At 41.4% G+C, this 17,141-nt stretch overlaps 1 protein-coding gene across 33 annotated transcripts in view; it reads right to left on the bottom strand.

Annotated features, from left to right (window-relative positions):
* Positions 1-17,141, bottom strand: part of LOC138064118 (ankyrin repeat domain-containing protein 55-like) — a 133,767-nt gene that overhangs the window by 102,625 nt on the left and 14,001 nt on the right. For 16 of the 33 annotated variants that reach the window (XR_011137371.1, XM_068925239.1, XM_068925217.1 and 13 more), the window contains 3 exons: positions 6,934-7,004; positions 3,249-3,338; positions 1,525-1,622 (listed from right to left, as the gene is read on the bottom strand). The exons of 7 other annotated variants lie outside the window; for them this stretch is intronic. Coding sequence is in view for 3 of the 26 variants with exons in the window: in XM_068925235.1 (XP_068781336.1) it covers positions 1,525-1,570 (46 nt within the window). In the remaining 23 variants the exon portion in view is untranslated. The remainder of the gene's footprint in view (positions 1-1,524; positions 1,623-3,248; positions 3,339-6,933; positions 7,005-17,141) is intronic. 10 more of the 33 variants (XM_068925224.1, XM_068925225.1, XM_068925223.1 and 7 more) reach the window with 4 other exon arrangements.

Raw genomic sequence — 17,141 nt, 5'->3', positions numbered from 1 at the left:
TTTAAATTAAACATGGACAAAGCCGAAGACACCTGGTATAAACAACTGCAGCCCAAGTAGTTAATTAAACTTGGCAATGCAACTGAAAACAGTGTCTTATAGTGGGGAATGTCAGGCTGCTCTAATAAGAGGCTGTGCTAGCAAGTCGACTTACAGAAGTACTATGTTGTTGTTATTAACCACTGCTTAGTTACCACACGGCAGTAGCTGAGATACCACAGTCGTTTCCTGCTGTAAGCCCATACATCTGATCACATATGCATCACTGTATTGCACATGCCTTTAGATGTGCAATACAGTAGAGCTCTTTAAGCTACTACCTCAGATTTTTTTCCCGAAATGATAAGAGGAAGTCAACAGAAATCAGCACAGTTTTGAAAACAGTACAGTATTTTTGTTTTCTTCTGTAATAAAAGATTTGTTCAATGTGGGCAACCATTAAGGTTCTTTTATTCATCATTAATGAGTGTGAAGCAGTGCCCCTAAAATTTCCTGTTCTTCAAGGACTGTTTCACGTTACTCTGCGAGTCTGCTGGAACACCGTTTTTATGCTTGTGACATAAAATCAAACTAGCCCCATTAAAAGGTTTTCCCTACAAAGCTGGGAGGCTTTACTGATAATAAATTACATACCTTTCTGAAATAATGATCCACAAACAGTTACAGGCTCTATTTTAGACCTTACCCTTGAACCTGCTACTGTAATTTATTTAGGCTCTGTGAGAAAATAATGACTGAGAGGAATTTTTAAATAAAATGCAATTCCCAACATTTTGATTAAGAATCTAGAGTCTGACATCTCCCCGTTACTGTATTCAACATACATTTAATACCCCTTCCCCCCTCCCAACCTAAGTCCCAAACCCTTATCCGCAAATCAGCTGTCTTATGCACAGAGGTGTCCTTTTATCATGGTTTGCTTCCCTCTCGGTAATGATACTGATGATTTAGACTCCCTGGTCTACTGGAGCTGTTCTTTACCCTTATCTGAAAGGGAAATGTAACAGCTTCCTGACCTGACTGTGGAGCTGGTAACGTGAAGTGAAAAGGCCTGCCTTTGCTCTATTTCTTGTTGTCTGCCATCACTTATCAGGAGCCACCGCTGCAGCTGGATGTCACTAGAGGCAGTTGCATTTTGCTCCCCTTCCTGCCTGTGGCCATGCTCGAAAAGGTGGTGACGGAGACATCTCTGAAACTTGCTATGGGAGCACAGGGAAGGCGCTAATCTTTCTGGATGCTGGGGTGGGGGTGACTCATTCGCTGGCCAGTTAAACTGGCTTTAAGTCTCCATGAGGCTTAGAATTTGTCCCTTCGCGTCAACAAATGGCTGTATATATCATGGGGAGGAAACAAAGGCAGCCAAAACGGGGGATGACTATGTGGATAGGCATAGAGCAAACGCTGACGTCTCAGGAAGTGAAATCTTGATCACTTATGATCTTTAAGCTCTCTTGAACACTTCTAAAGAAGAGAATTAGCATTGTGTGGAGACCTAGTCTTGCCTGGGTAAGTCATTCTGCCTACCTGCCAGTTCCCGGTTGGTCTGAGTTGGACGGTTGTCGTGTCCCATCCTTGCGGTGCTAAGCAGGTGGCAGGGGGGTTCCTATGCAAGGTTTTGCATCCTTTGGGAAAAATGAGTGCTGTTGTGAGTATCATGCACATGCACACTCAGGGATGTATCAAGAAAAGCATGATGTCATGTTCAGTTCCTGCAAACTGTTACAGCAGATTCTCATCATATGGCGGACCACAATACATTCATTTTTTCTTACCAAAAAGTCAAGGGAATAAAACACACTCTCTCTGATTAACTAAGAAACCAGATGTTCAGAATAATTTTTAAAGCATGAGCAAATTCAAAGCCAAATTAAGCGAGTAAGTCTGGACATAGTCTTTTAAAGCTCTGTTTTTTCTCCCTTAAGTCTCTCAGCATGGAAAAATAAAAATCTTGCTGGGTGGTAACACAAAAGTTGATGATTAATTGTAACCTTCTCTCAGGGGTATTTCATTGCTGGGAATCGTGTCACACATAACCCCCAACTGGCTCTTAGAGTTATCCATATGCAGTAACATATTATAAAGATTTCTCCCTATGTTCAAATCCTCTTATGATCTAAATAATGCTCAATTCTGCTTCCTTATTTAGAATTTTAAATACCCTATCCGAAGGACTTTATAGGTTACATTTTCAAAATGGAAGGCAGAAATTTATGCAGGGCATTTCAAACTTACTCCTGATAAAGCTGAATGGGTCATCAGTTTGTGGGAACAGCTGCTAATTATATTTGAGAGAAGTGTAGGTGTTTACATATGCAAACACTGTAATAGGATTTCCACAAGCAGAGAAATTCTTGGATATAAAGTTTCATGTAGACCCTATTGAAAATTAGTGCTTTTATTCCTTAATCAAAACAAGGCAAACATAAAATCCTCGGGAAGTTGATTTACACGCCTTTTATACAGTGAAAATATATTCACCTGTCTTTAGTCCAAGAGACTTTCCAAAAAGAAAATTCAACCAGATTGTCAGTTTGGGGGTATATGATAGCCAAGCCTTTTCAGTGTTTTAGTTTATGCCTTTCATGAGTTGTCCAAGTGTACATTGCACACAGCAATATGTAGGCATGCACACTGCAACATCACCAAAGGTGATTATTTTAATCCAAAAATAACTTCTTGTTATAAGCTTGGTTATGACCTAGTTTTGATTTATTTGCCTTATCTAGGTCCCTAAAGAATAATTTAGGAATACAAGTAATTTACAGAAGCCTTATAGGATTTAGACTTTGGAAAGTAACACAATTTCATTGTATCACTATCTACTGCTGCTGAGCATGAACTTCTTAATAATGAAGTCTTTCAAATCAAACACTGCTGACACAACAGTGCACTTGAATCTAGTGGCTTGGCTGAACATGAGATAGGGATCATTTCCTTTATCCTTTTGTCCAGTATATTATCTTTGATGTCTGTGTATGGGCAGTTCTCATGACACTTCATTTTTCTTAAACATGAACTCAGTCCCATATATATTTTTGGCTCTCCACTTGCTCTATCATGTAAAAAGGACTGCTTAGAGAGAAATGGAATCTTTTATGCTAAAGCTTTCCTTTGCTTATCTTAACTGAAATCTTGTCACGGATTACTTTTCATTAAACTCAAATCCACAGTATATTGCATGAGAACTAAAAGCCAAACAAATATCTTTCCTGGAACTCTATTCTTAAATAAAGTACAAAGATACTGACATTTTCCTGTTCCATGCCTCTTCTCAACTTGCAGAAATGAAACGTCTTTCTGAATGTCAAAAGGTGAAGAAGGTTGCAGGTGTAGCAAAGCTAGAACAAAGATTGACCGTTACTCCATGGTTCCAGATTTGAGATGCTTGAGAGGTACTTTTTCTGTGTGCTTGACACTTTTTGGTGCTCAAAGCAACAGTGATGTCAATACAGCTGTGAATACTCAGCATTTATTCCAACTGAGTCTGAAAGTCTTAAGTTAGGCACTAATAAGTTAGACCATCTGGAAGACATTTAGCTAAAGTGATTTGACTTGTGGCAGAGACAAAGAAAAAGCCAGTCTGCCAGAGTGACTTCAGAGCTGAGCCTGACTGGGCAGGTGTCCTGTGGGGAAACAGTGTGTGATCAATAATGGAAGGCTCTGTCCTGTGCAGAGGTGGGGTTTGAGAGGAAGAGGAATTAAGGTCTCATAGGGCTGTTGAGCACCTCAACATTTGTGGGTACTTAACCTTCTGCTCTTCTAATGCAACTGTGTGTGTAAAAATTTCCTAGGATTCTGGAATAACAAACTGAAAAGAACAGTACAAATACCATCATTCAGCATTGCACTACCACATATTGTCAAAGTAGGTAAAATTGGATTCACGGCACAGGCCTTTGCCACATGAGTTAATGTAGTAATGGTCAACCTTACTGGTTATCACTCTCTGCCTCAATGCTGGAGATTCTTTTAGTGTAGAGAGTGTTTTAGTTCATGTAGCTAGTGCAACCCACATCTTCAGGGCCACTTTTTCATCCTTGGCACCTCCGTATAGATCTGGCTCTGGAGAAGTGGGCGGTGATACCTTGCCCAGCACTGCTGTAGACGCCTGCCGACCATGAGCCATGCAAGCCTGGGGAATCCTGATTCCAAATCTGGCTCTGGAGGGGAAGAGACACGAACCCATGCCCTCCCCTTCCCAGTGTGACCCTTCTGTCTTGTCATTCTTCACTTGTCTTCAACCTTCTTCCCTCATGCAGCAAATTTCAATTTCCAGTGCTCAATTTTATCACCCAGCTCCCAAGGTGGGACTTAGGCTGAGATCTGATGTCCCCTAGGCAAGCCAGGGTTAAGACTACAAGGAAAAGCCTGCAGAGCTTCAGCCTAGATCATGCATGGCAGTGGGCAAAATCTTCAGTAGAAAAGGTGCTGAGAGCTACAAGGAGCTCCCGAGCATGTGCAAACCGTAGAATTGAAAAGTTTATTGCTTGGCCAAAATGGCACAGGCTTCATGCAAAGCACTGTTGCCTTACCTCTGTAAAATGTCAAGTCCTGCGCTTACATGTGAGAGTTGTAAAGCTTTCCATAGAACATTTCAGTCACAACACAATTATTTTTGAATACACTCAAAACATTATTTTTCCTCAGAGAGAGATTTGTAGGACTAGAAATGGTTCAGGCTAAGGAAGGTCACTCGCATGGAAAATTTCAGCCCAGTATTTAAAATCTGGCAAACCTCTGTGCAACAGAAAAGGGGTGCCTCTTACAGACTGGATTCTGCCAGTTCTTCCTCCATTGAAAGTCACGTGTCTGAAGAATTCTGACCCTGGAGTATTTCAATCCCATGACAATTTGCCAAATATACCCCATGCCACCCATGGAAATGCAACCATATATACTGTAAGAGCCCCATGACAAGATCACACAATGGTTTAAATGCCACTGAAATATTCCCCTGGGGAAAAGAGGAAGAAATTAGGTAGGTAGCTGGAATTTAGCATCAGGATGAACTCATCCGTTCCTTTTTTTTCCTTTTCTGGAGAAGTAGTAAGGGATCGTTATTGACCACAAGAGGTCAGGGCCTCCCAGTGTTACCTCTCATCTGAGGCTTGAGCTGGCTGAAAGATGCGTCAAGCCCCAGTGCATTAGCTGGAGGGAAGGAGACCCAGGGAAGCTGCCCTCTGGGGATGCCGTATTTCACTTTTATGCAGCAAGAGGGTGCAGGGTGGGGATTGCATAGCCAAAGCTTTGAATAGCTGCTACTTAATCTGTGAAATAACAGCGCAAAGGGATGGGGCTACATTCTGTTCAGACACCATTTTGTCATTTATGTGGACTAAGGAGGGATTCTTGTTACATTTTGTATTGAAGAGTGTCTAGAGGCCTCAGCTGACCTCATACAAATAATGGCAGCTTCTACCGTGATGAGCCTCCAAAACTTTACTAGACAAGGGAAACAGAAAGATGAAGTGACTTTTTGGGTGTCATCCAGTAGGTTGGTAGAAGAATGTCATGTTTTCTGACAACAGCTTTGGGAAACCATCCTATTTATATGTGTTTCTGAGGGAATCCGAAAGCTTTTGAGTTAATCCTCCATAATGCTAAATTTGGCTGGTGCTACTGAGAACCTTCACTAATTTTAGGTAGAAAAGAGCCTCTACTTAGAACTCAAATATGTCAAAAATCCAATGCTATTGTTCTCTTCCTCATTTCTACTGTCCTCTTACTGTTTAGCGATATTCTGTTGTTGCTGCCTTTCTTATACCCATTGGTGACCTTTTTGTTGCACAGCAAGACCTGTCAAATTATAATGATTGCTAAAGCATTTTTGTTCTGATTTTAGACTAATTCTGTGCTTTGAATTTTAAAAATTTAACCCATGCAATATAATTAGCATTTTCAGTGTTGGAAGTTTGTTTGCTCCTAATATTTGGTGTTGATTTATGAGCAAATTATGAATAGTTTTTAGAACTTTCTTTCCTGTTTCAATTTTACTGAGTATAAACATATACTCATAAAATAGATTAAAAATATATAGATATACAAGTTTCATAAATTTCATCATATAATACTTGTCGACTATTCCTAGATATCTATAGAATATATTAACTTGAGCTGCAAACAATAGTCTTGCAAAGAAGTAGTGTCTTAATATTTCTGTATTGTTCATATTTTAAATCCCAAAGGTATCCAACAGTTACTTAAATGTGTGCTTTTTTTACCCTCAAATTGAGATCCGACTATATAACCTTAAAAAGTCATAGAAAACTTTTGTACACTGGCAAGAAAATAGAGAAGGCACTTGATCATGGTCTATAATTGACTGCAGTGGGGACTGCAGTGAGAAAATATCTGATTCCAGTGGGATCTGTAATTGAGTAACGAGGCAAACTGAGTCTAATGATTTGAAGCTGAACCTGCAGGGACTTGGAACTAACAGATGTTAGTAAAAACAGAATTATCTGTCTATTGGAACAGCATATCAAAGGGTATAGCCCAAGAGCAGGCAGTCTTCAAAACGTCAAGAACGGCTAGGGCATGTCATTAACTTTGCTCAGTTTGCGAGCAGCTCTGGAGCAGATGCGCAGCGTGCGCCTGGCAGCTCCCTGGGGCTGGTACTGAGACCCCCAGCGCCGGCCTGGCTGGGCCGACCGGAGCCGCGGGGGGCCTGGGCCGCCTCTGATCCCAGCTGAGGGCTCGCGGGGGCCCCTGCAGGTGGTCATGATGAACGAGCAGCAAGACAACTTGCGGAATTAACCTGTTTCAATGAACAGGCATTTTCTAATTAAAATGCATTCAGTCAGGCCCACGCAGTGGAGAATGGCTGCTCTCCCTGTGATTATACCCCTGTCCTCACACAGCTTGTTTATTCAGGATATAAAACTAGATGATGGTTCCTTCCAACCTCCATATGAATTCCTGGCACTTGTTTACCTTTGTGGCAAGTCTGGATGGTTTCTGAACTTCACGAGGAAGCAAGAAGCAGCTCTATCACTTTCAATGACCTGTGCACAAAAATATTTTACAAAGGCTTAGTTGCGAAAATACCAGTAAGATTTTGTTTTGAAAATAACAGGTCCAGTTATACTTCTTCAGCAGTCATATTATTTAAATAAGTCTGTAGCACACTTTCTGCATTCAACGGGTTAAATGTTAAGGCCAGATATTTGCGTTTTTGTCCCTTACCTCATTGAAAAGGTAATGTATTTATGTATTATTAATCCACACACACTTTGCTATTGAAATTAGTAAGAAAAACAAGAGAAACTATTCCTTTTCTTAGGTGTAAAACAACTGGATTAATTGTGGTCAAATGCTGACAAGTTTATGGGAGTGAACAGGTTGTTTTTGCATAGAACTGTGGCAGTTTGGATGGAGAATATTTCAACAGGAAATACAGAACAGTTTTCCAGCAAGCTCAAAACAACAAGTATATTGTGTTCTAAATAAGGGATCTACAAAATGCTAAGGAAGAAAATACAACTCTCAGGGGCTGCATGTTACTAAAAGGCTTATATCAAATTGCTTTGCCTCTTAGGTTTTTGGACTTACTTTCTGTGTTTATTCTAATGTTCTTTACTCCTAAGTTTATGTTAGCTAGAATGAAAATAATTAGAGATATATTTCTATCCCCAAAAGCAATGTAAAACCAAAACCTCACAGCCAAGATATCTCATGCATCTACAAAAAGGATCTTGTAAAAGAACATTGCCCAAGGGTCTCAGGATCCCCTCCTATTTAGGGGCTGCAGAACACAGTTGCATTTCCCCTCCATAGTCCCCTTCTGGGGGGGGGGGACTATGCATTTCCCCAGCAAGGCCAAAAGCGAAAGTCCTCACACTAACTCTTCTACCACAGTAACTCCATGGGCAAATCTGACTTTGGTTTATGAGGGTATGTTGGGTTGTTTCTGCACAGAAGTGCAGCTGTTTCTTCTCTCTCATTTGCACGGCCACAGCACTCTGGGATTTCACGACACCAGCCTTCTGTCCTTCTTCCTCACAAGCCCAGCATGCTGTAGCTCACGCTCTGGGCCCAGGAACGTGCAGGGGGCCCCGGAACGTGGGAGCTGTGGAGGTCCACGCTCCTACCTGCCTCCTCCATGTCACAGAGTTGGGGCATGGTGCCGCTTTGAAGCATTTGCAGGCCAGCAAAGGAAGGCCTGATGCCTTCTCTGCCCTCCACCCTGCCCTGCAGCACCGTCTTTTATGCTAGTCACCGGCTCATAGGCTCATATGCTTTCAATGTGTAATGCCATTGTGCCTTTATCCTGTCCCTCTGCTTTCATCTCTTCCTAAACCTTTTCCGGTTTTTATTTTAGCCAGTACTGACAAATGTCAGTCCCAAGGGGGTACATTTATAACTCTATCCTGTCAGTGTCACCAAAACATCATTAGCATTGTGCTGAGCACTTTGCAAATCCTGGGCTCAACTCTGTCCTCACTAGCATTGATGTAAGTCAAATGTTACTTTGGAGTATTCATCAGTAGAGCAAAATGTACCTGTGGTGAACCCTGCGGTTTTAGAGAGAGCTGTAATGAAGCTGTCTCTAAGGTTTTCTATTATGAACTCAATCTACATGGAAAAACCTCTTCTGATGGCAATACCTTGAGAAATATTTTATGCTTACAGTTGGGTACCTTCAATTCCAGTAGCTGTCTTAGTGCCTGTTGGCTTTGGCAGAAGTGACAGTGGTGCCTCTGAGTAATGAGTTGAGCAGTTCCATTGAAATTGCATTTGTTTTTAAAAGCAACTGTTTAGCTTGCATAAACTGCTGATCAGTTTACTGGAGAAAATAAAACCCAGGAGCTGAAGTATGAAGCCTGATCATCCAAGGCGCTTTTTTTGATAGGACACACCACTTTGTCGTATCAGTCATGAACACCTACAAGCCTAGCTGTTCTCTGGAGAGGTAATCTATTCCTCCAGCTACATATCCTCACTCTTAAGTAGTGAGTTGTTTTGGCTTCACTTTAAGAAGGTGATCTGCAATATGTTTCCTTTCTATTTTGACTAGAATTCAAACATCTGTGCCTGACAACGGCACTGAAAGTAATAACATGACCATATTTATAACCGTAAACTGTGCATGACAAAAGTCACATCAGTTTACTCTGCGAGGCATTTAGTCCTGATGTGCTGCTTTAACTGCTAGCTGCACATAGCATATACAGCTAAGAGCAAGCCCTCTTGTCATGCATTTGTGCACAAACATCCCACATTGCCTCTTGTAACAACAGCCACATTATGCTTCCTTGCACAAAACCAGCTGTCAGTTTGGATTTCCTTAATCCTGTCAGATTCCAACTCAGCCAACTAACAACCATTATCTATGGGAAACCCTTCTGTGAAATAAAGCAATGTCCTTACTGAAATGACATGTCATAAAAATTAGTTTGGTCACCAATCTAAGGAAATACTTTGTTTAAGTTTGAAAATTACAGACTCCTGGTATCATACTCTTTGGTGCTATAGATCTCAGAAATGATGAGCAGAGCAATACACAAACAGAACGCAGGACCCACGTCCTGCTTGCCCTCTTCACATATTACAGCGCAATGGTGCACAAATGTGTTTTGCAGGTTGCTGCAATGTAGATAGCTCATGTATCGGCAATGGCACAAAACTCTCAGTATAACCTTTCTGCACTCTGTACATGAGCACACCTGTGCATGCATACAATAGAGGAGGATTTTGACCTGGTAGAGTTAGGATGGCTCATTCAAAAACAACCTGCTATTGCCAATGACAGAGTTAAAGGTGAGAATCATTCGCCAGAAAGCCCTCATAATGCTGACGGTTTTTATGAATGCCCCTGGGTTCGAAAGACAAAGGAGAAACCAAACGGAAGGTGCATACTGCAGTTTATTTCTTCCTCTGGTAAACAGGGGTTAGTAGGAAACCATGCCGTATTTCCTGGCCCCAGGCACCAAATACAACTTGGAGAATTACGTGTCAGATGAGTGAACAACAGCCTGAACATCTTTAATGTAGTGGTCCTCAGCCTTTTTAGCCCACAATAAACTGCACATAATTTGTGCTTCCCCATGTACAGGACCCACTGGGCAGGAGGAGAGAGGAGGGCTGGATGGGGAGCGCTCTGCCTCACCCGTGGCTGTAGCTCTTCCCCGGACAAGCATACCTCAGTGGCTGAGAAGGGGGAGCCGTCCCAAAAGCAAGTCGATGGCTCAGATGTGTTGCTTTTGCCAGGCCTCTAAGCACCCTTTGACAAGAACTGCAGCTCTCAGGACACTGACTGGGAGAAGGTGAACATTTTCTCCGTGTTTTCCTGTTGTTTTTCTGCCACACATAAATGGATGGCAGAATTGCTAACCATAGTTAGTCTAAAATCAGGAGCTAGTTTTCAATACATCAACAGATTGTCTAAAAAGAAAATTTCAAGCTATGACGTTTTTTACTCATCTTGTGGATATCACTGAAAGAAATTAGGGATATATTTTCTGGCTTTTTTTCCTCCACAGCAAGAAGGGAGAAACTTGTTTCTTTGTAATGAAAGCTGTGATCGCTATCTAGTTATATGATCTGGCATCAGAGACTTTAAGAAAAAAAATCATGAAATGTAATTGTACTCATGTAAAAATCCCAAGAGCTGCCAATGCATACACAGTTTGATAATGCTTTTACATCCTGGTCATCAAAGGCAGTGAAGATTTTAGTGTGTTAAAACTTAAAGCTCTTCATGACATTTCAATTCACTTAATATATTTGTAAAAACAGGGAACTAGATTTTGTTCTCGCTTCACAAAATAGAGTACAGCCCCCAGTTCCTGTGCTACTGCCACACAAACAAGAGTACGTACTTTATTGTTCAGAAGGCGTGTTATAGCTTTTTGAAGATAAATTTTGCTTGAAGAAGGGAGATGTTAGTATCTTTTCCAATAAATGCATTAAATACTATTTTATGAACTTGACTTTTTAAATTTTGCGTTTCCAAATTAAAATGATGCTTCTTTGCTAATAGTTACTTCCAGCCTAATTATTTTGGTTCTGTCAAGTTCCAACTGCTCTTTAGAGAGGAAAAAAAACCCTGCTGTGGCCTGTTCACTTTAGGCTGATGGAGGCCTCTAGGCAATCAAACTAATCAGAACATTGTCTCAGGGTCAGTCTGATCTCTGCAGAGAATTCTGCAGAGGCTGCAGCTGAGCTCTTCACATCACGTTTGAAAGTTTTGCACATTTTATATAAAAAGTAACAGACAGAAGCACACAGGAATCCAAAGCACACAAGAAAGGTATTTTTATAGGACAACCGTTCAAGCCCGTTTTCAAAACTCAGTATTAAATCACATGTAGCGACTGTATTTTTGTGGAAGAAAGAAGGCTTCCCCAAGAGCATTGTTTCTAGATTGAATGCAAACAATAAAAGGATGGTATCAGAATAAAACAGGTAGAGAAAAAAGCTCGGTACAAATCTGTTTCCACTGTAAACCTACACTGTGAATTTATGGTAGTGTCTATGCTTTTATTTCTTTCCTCACACATGCATTACACCAAAAAGTCTGTTAAAATTTTTGAAGTTTCAAAGTCAAACATTCAAATGCCAAGAAATTGCAACGAAACTATAATTCAGCCCTCTTTGCACACATGCATTGTTATAGTCTCTCAGCTCATGATTATATATTATTTTCCAATATAGCCCCTTCCTCAATGCAGAAGTTGGTTATTGGTTGAGTAATGGTAATTAAGACTGCTGCCGTGGGAAGGATTTTGGAAAGATTGTGTTTACTGCAACTCTGCATTAGGGTCAGGGGTACCCTGATGTGGAGAAATAAGGGCCCTCCCTGCTAGGAGGTTTAAGGAAAAGGGCACAGAGCCAGAGCCCAGATGAATTTGGAGGATTTCTCTTTTGAAAGACCAAGCATGAAGGGAAAGGCAGTGCCAGAGGTGAAAGAAGGAGAGGACTCCCTGTGGCACCCTTCATCTCTCAAAGGACCAAGGGGGCAGAGGACCGTGTTGGGAGACTGAGCCGAAAGCACTAGGTCCCACATCCCTGGAGACCCACCAGATGTCCCCCTGATGGGTTGCAACTGGCAGGACCAAGGAGTGTGGGAGAGGAAAGATAGCCTCATGGTAAAGGTAGTTTAAATATTGCCCTGGAGAAGTAGATTTGGTCCCTGCTTGTGCCACAGCTTTTTGTTGTGTTGCATCAGGAGATACTGAAGTTGCGAGCACCACAGGAAGATCCATAAGGAAAGGAATGATCTTGTCTTCAGAACAGCAGTAGGATACTGCATTAAGGATACCTCGGTATTACCGGGCTACACACTGAAAACAGTGAGAATATAATATAGTCCTTCATACAGTGAGCATGGTCCTTCCTGTGCAGGGAATGGACACAAGGACCTAGTGGGAATCATGCACTTAAACACTCTCATAAAGTATATCCAGCAGACAGACAGATACTTGCTTCACAGTTAACCACTGCCTTCTCCTAACTTCTGAGTGATTTGCTTTGCCATCTCCATTATTAATTACCTTGTATGTAATAAAATGTAAATTCATGTTACCATGACAGTGATGCAGCATCACTGCTTTAGGGCCACTGATTTTATTAGGGCCGGTCCAGTGTTAAGAGGCATCCAGTCCCATACAGAGTGCACTGGAAAGGCATTCAGAGGGCATGCAGGATGGTTTCTGGCCCCTACCCTAGTTTCCATGGTTGGATTATTCCTGTACATCTGCTTTCCCCTATAGGTCATGGATGCTGATACGCAGCCTGCATTGTAAAGCTCTTGACGTTCCTCAGTTAGGAACTGCAGGACCAATGGTATGCATTAAAGTACCATTCAATCCCTGAACCTGTCTGGATGAACTTAGTCAGGTTGGACTTGCATGGTAAGGCCAATTACAGCAAACTGAAAGGGCGGGAAGTAGATCTATGGTAATGGAATACTACAAAAAGTCTTACAATTCAGGAGTGACCTATAGTATGGAAGGAACTGTATTTCTGGTGCAAAAAAAAAAGCAGATAGTACTGCCCAGAACATAAGCAAAGGGTGCTTATAGCTAATCCAGCTTAGATCAAGCAGAGTTAGAAAACTTGAAAGAAAACTTGTTTTTTTTCACTTAATTTTTTAAAACAGGTTTATTTAAATACCAGAAAAGCAGGAACACCATAAACATTAATAAAGAAACTGAATTTCACGAAATCCAGAATACAGCAACTTGCGTAACTAACAATGTTGAGCAAATAACTGTTGATGTTTCCTGACGGTTTAAACACCTTCAAAGTGGGATGTTGCTGAATGAGCTGGTGAGGAGCCAACATATAGGGTGATATTTGGTAAATTTGGAGCAAAACTAGCCGGTGATGTTGGACTAGTCTACTTTGCTTCTGCTGACAGGGCGGAAAGAACTGTTTTATGTGGTCATATAATAATGACTACTAGTTTATTTTTTCCTCTGCAGATAGAGAAGAGATGTATCCTTCATTTCCCTTGACATCAACATGGCATTCTTATATACACCTAATTCTACCCTGGTCTCCTCCCACTGATGGGGCTTGTGTGCTTTGCAAATGCTTGGCTTCTTGCATGGGGGAGAGTAGGAAATATAGCTATATCCAAAATCTGCAGGCAAAGAAGAAGCTGAAAACTATTTTAAGCTAACATTTCCTGTGCAGGCTTCCGATATTTTTTCCCTTTGTGTTTGCATTTCTCTAAAAGTATTGCATGTGGCCACAGATGCAATTTTCCCTACTTCATTTACAGTACATTGCTATTATTTTGCAACCCAAAACAGCTGGAGAGTTAGATGAATAAGATAGCTTGAAAGTTTTTTCTTTTGACAGGAACCAGAGCTAACTCTCTTCCATTTGTAAGCACAAGCCTCAACAGGAAATTTCACATACATTAATTCACTTCATAAAAGTTTCACTTCGATTAATTTTGTTTTTTAACTTTACAGCTTTAAAAGTGTGGGGCATTTTTTAGATCTCATTGATGTGAAAAGAGAATACAAAGTGGAGATTAAGTTTTTGCTTTTTGTTTTAAAATACAGAAAAGATAATGTATAGCAATATCCTGTCCTGAAGAAAGCCAATTATGAATGGACAATGGGGAGCCTTTTGAAAGAGAAATAAATGCCCTGTCTCTATGATCCTATTCAGATAAAGCCATAGTTTTGTATCTGTATAGGATTTTTAGCTGCACAGGTGTTTGCATCAGTATTTCTCAGGTCCTTGTTTTGGACTAGACCCCCTGTTATAATCAATAGGTCTGTGCTAGTCTTAAAAATCTGTAGGTTTGCCTGTAAAAGCAATTCAGATGAAGAAAGGGCTTTTTTTTTTGGCAGAATTCTCTCAACGGCAGAAGTTCATACCCTGGTTGCTTCATCCGGCTTCTGAAACCTCTTGCCATCTTCTGCTGTTGTTGCTTATGAACAGCTTTCTAATTATTCCCAGGAAAAATACCAGAAAAACACGAGAGCAAGATAGCCTTTTGGGGGTACCTGAGCTTTCTAAAAGGGCACTCAAAATAGCCTTTCTTTATGATATACCTTATAGATTTATATATATAATATATATATATGTATTTATATTTCCTGCTCTTTTGTGGATTACTACAGGAGTTATGCTCTCTTTCAAGGAGAAAGGGCCATGCTAAAAGAATTGCCCAAGTTAATGGGGAGCAGAGGCAGGACTGGACATCAGACGCAGTGAGGTCTACACCTGGTCGTGCTATGGCTCAGTAACCCTTGGCAAAACACGTGCTCTTTCTCTTTTGCCTCCTTTTCTCCTCTCATCTTCTATTTGTCTTCAGATTATATTGGTTCTATCCTGTGTATGTTCCACAGATACTATAAGGAGAACTCCAGCCTTGCTCAGGGTTTTAGGTAAAGATTAACTTGCCACTGCGGCTACTTGGAGACCATAAAATTTGTTTAAACAGGAACTGCCACCCACTTAAATTCAATAGGAGATTGCAGCAACCAAGTTTCCTGTGAATTCTGCCTTGTGCTTCACTCCCACAAGTTGAAAGCCTCCTCAGAGAAAGTAGTTTCCCCTCTCCTTGATGCGTTTTTCTTTTTCAGATATTTCATATACAGCAATGCTATATGAGGTGTTAGGAATTTCACTCCCTGGAGCCGACGATTTAACTTGGAGAGCTAATATTTTCACACAACGAGGATGCCTCTGATATTTTCAATCCTGCTAACTCTGCTTTTGATGTAGGTGTCCAGTGACTCTCGAGGGCGTGTGCAATCTGCAAAGAATTGAAGAAGCACTACGTGGAGACACACTCTCAGCTACTACTAGTACCTGGCCCCTACCTGCCTCTTTAGTCACCACTGTGAGAAAGATTGCCACTAGTCCCCTGCACTGGCACAGGCTTTCAGCTAACTTTTCATTTACTGCATATTCCCTCCTACCAGTAATCAGCAGAAAGGTCATTTTTATGAACTAAATCAGGGATTTACACACAGCTTGTGTATGGTTAACTAGCAGAGAGTGGTGAGTATGGATTTCCCAGGGGAGGCTAAATGGCTTGTCACTTCTGGTTTGTGCTGCATGCGGTGATGGGGGTGCGGAGGCAGGAAGCACTGTGCTGTCACAGTCCCTCCTCTCTCCTCCAATACTGTGTGAATGTATCCAGTTCCGCAAACTGTGCCTACGCTCGGATCTGAAATATATACACTCAGCTATCCCCTTAGGGTTGCCCCTCTTAGGCAGGTTGGGAGCCACCTCAGCCAACATTCATGACAACCTGGAAAGTTTCCCCAAGTTGCCTTGCTGGAGCAAAAGGCAACTACTGGCTATTCCCAGTGTTCAGCCCCAGGCACATTTTATTGCTGCTCTATGGAAGCAGGCTCCAGAAACTCACAAAAGCAGCTTAAAAACCATAAGATTATACCAAGCTATAAACTTTGGGATTTTTAATTAGTCTTTTGGGTTTTAGTTTTTCCCCTGAAACTACAAGGACTAAATATTTATTTTATCTGAAGTATAAGCTACAGTTCCCACATAATCATACACAGACACAGGCCAGACACCAAAAAGCAAATGTGGGAAATAATCAGAAAAGGAGGGCAGCATAATTGATGCCAGTCAACAAGCTAACAAGGTTGTTAGACCTCCCTTTCCCATAACAGTTATCATTTTTGATGAGACTGTAATCTTATAACAGCAACTGAATGTCTGTTTCTATGCTGGGTGCAAATAATGATACTATCTTTCCACCCTGAAGCAGATATGAGCCAGGGTTGGTTGAAAAAGCTGTGCTGCTGTACTAGCTCACTGCTGTACTAGCTCACCCCCATGCCCAGAAACAAGCACTTGTAGACTCCTGTGTGGCACAGCAGTAAAAAAACATAAATACATAGTAGGTCAAATGGCTTTAGCCTATATTAGATAGGTGAACTAATGGTTATTAAAGAGTGGCTGTAGATGTAGCATTGTCACCCAACAGAGGAACTATGTGAGCAAACCTGTGGGGATAGTACGTGGGCCAAAGCTATTCCGTACCTTTACCCAGAATATGAAGGAATAACTGTGACCATAACGGAAACTGCTGGTGCCATAAACATGGGTGTTGCAGCAAATAATGAAAGGAAGCGATCATGTCTGCAGACTAGGCGAACGGGTTGGCAAAGTGGACCCGTTTGAGCAAAACGTGTTTAATACAACAAAAGGCAGAATCGGTCTTTGAAGAACAAATAACATTGAAGGAAACACACAACACTGAAACAGATTCAGGGAAATGGTGGATAATCCACTAAGCATCAGCTCCCAGGACAACGTTACTGCTAAATCTACGAAACTATGACTCCAGGAACTTCACAATAAACATTGACTGTGTATTCATGATAAAGACCTGAGAGCTGGCTACATTATCAGCCCCCACCCCTTCTGGGATGCCTCTGGTGTCAGGGTCTGCTGTGTGCGTGCGGGAATTTGGATCTGTGCGTGGTGTGTTAAGTGTGCTTCCCACGGGCTTGTGTCTCCTTCCTCAGGGTTACTTGCCACAAAGGGGCAGTGCATAGGGATGAATCTCTATGTAACACTGAACATCTCAGGTGTTTGACTTACGTACTAATGGAAATGGACCCTAAAATGTGACATTTGTTTTATCTTTCACTGTAACAGCAGAGAACACAGTGGGACTCATATTTCAGCTGTAACCC

The sequence above is a fragment of the Struthio camelus genome, chromosome W (assembly GCF_040807025.1).
Source record: "Struthio camelus isolate bStrCam1 chromosome W, bStrCam1.hap1, whole genome shotgun sequence".
NCBI lineage: Eukaryota > Metazoa > Chordata > Aves > Struthioniformes > Struthionidae > Struthio > Struthio camelus.
The sequence above is the reverse complement of the archived record's forward strand: the minus strand, read 5'-3'. Positions and strand labels throughout refer to the sequence as shown.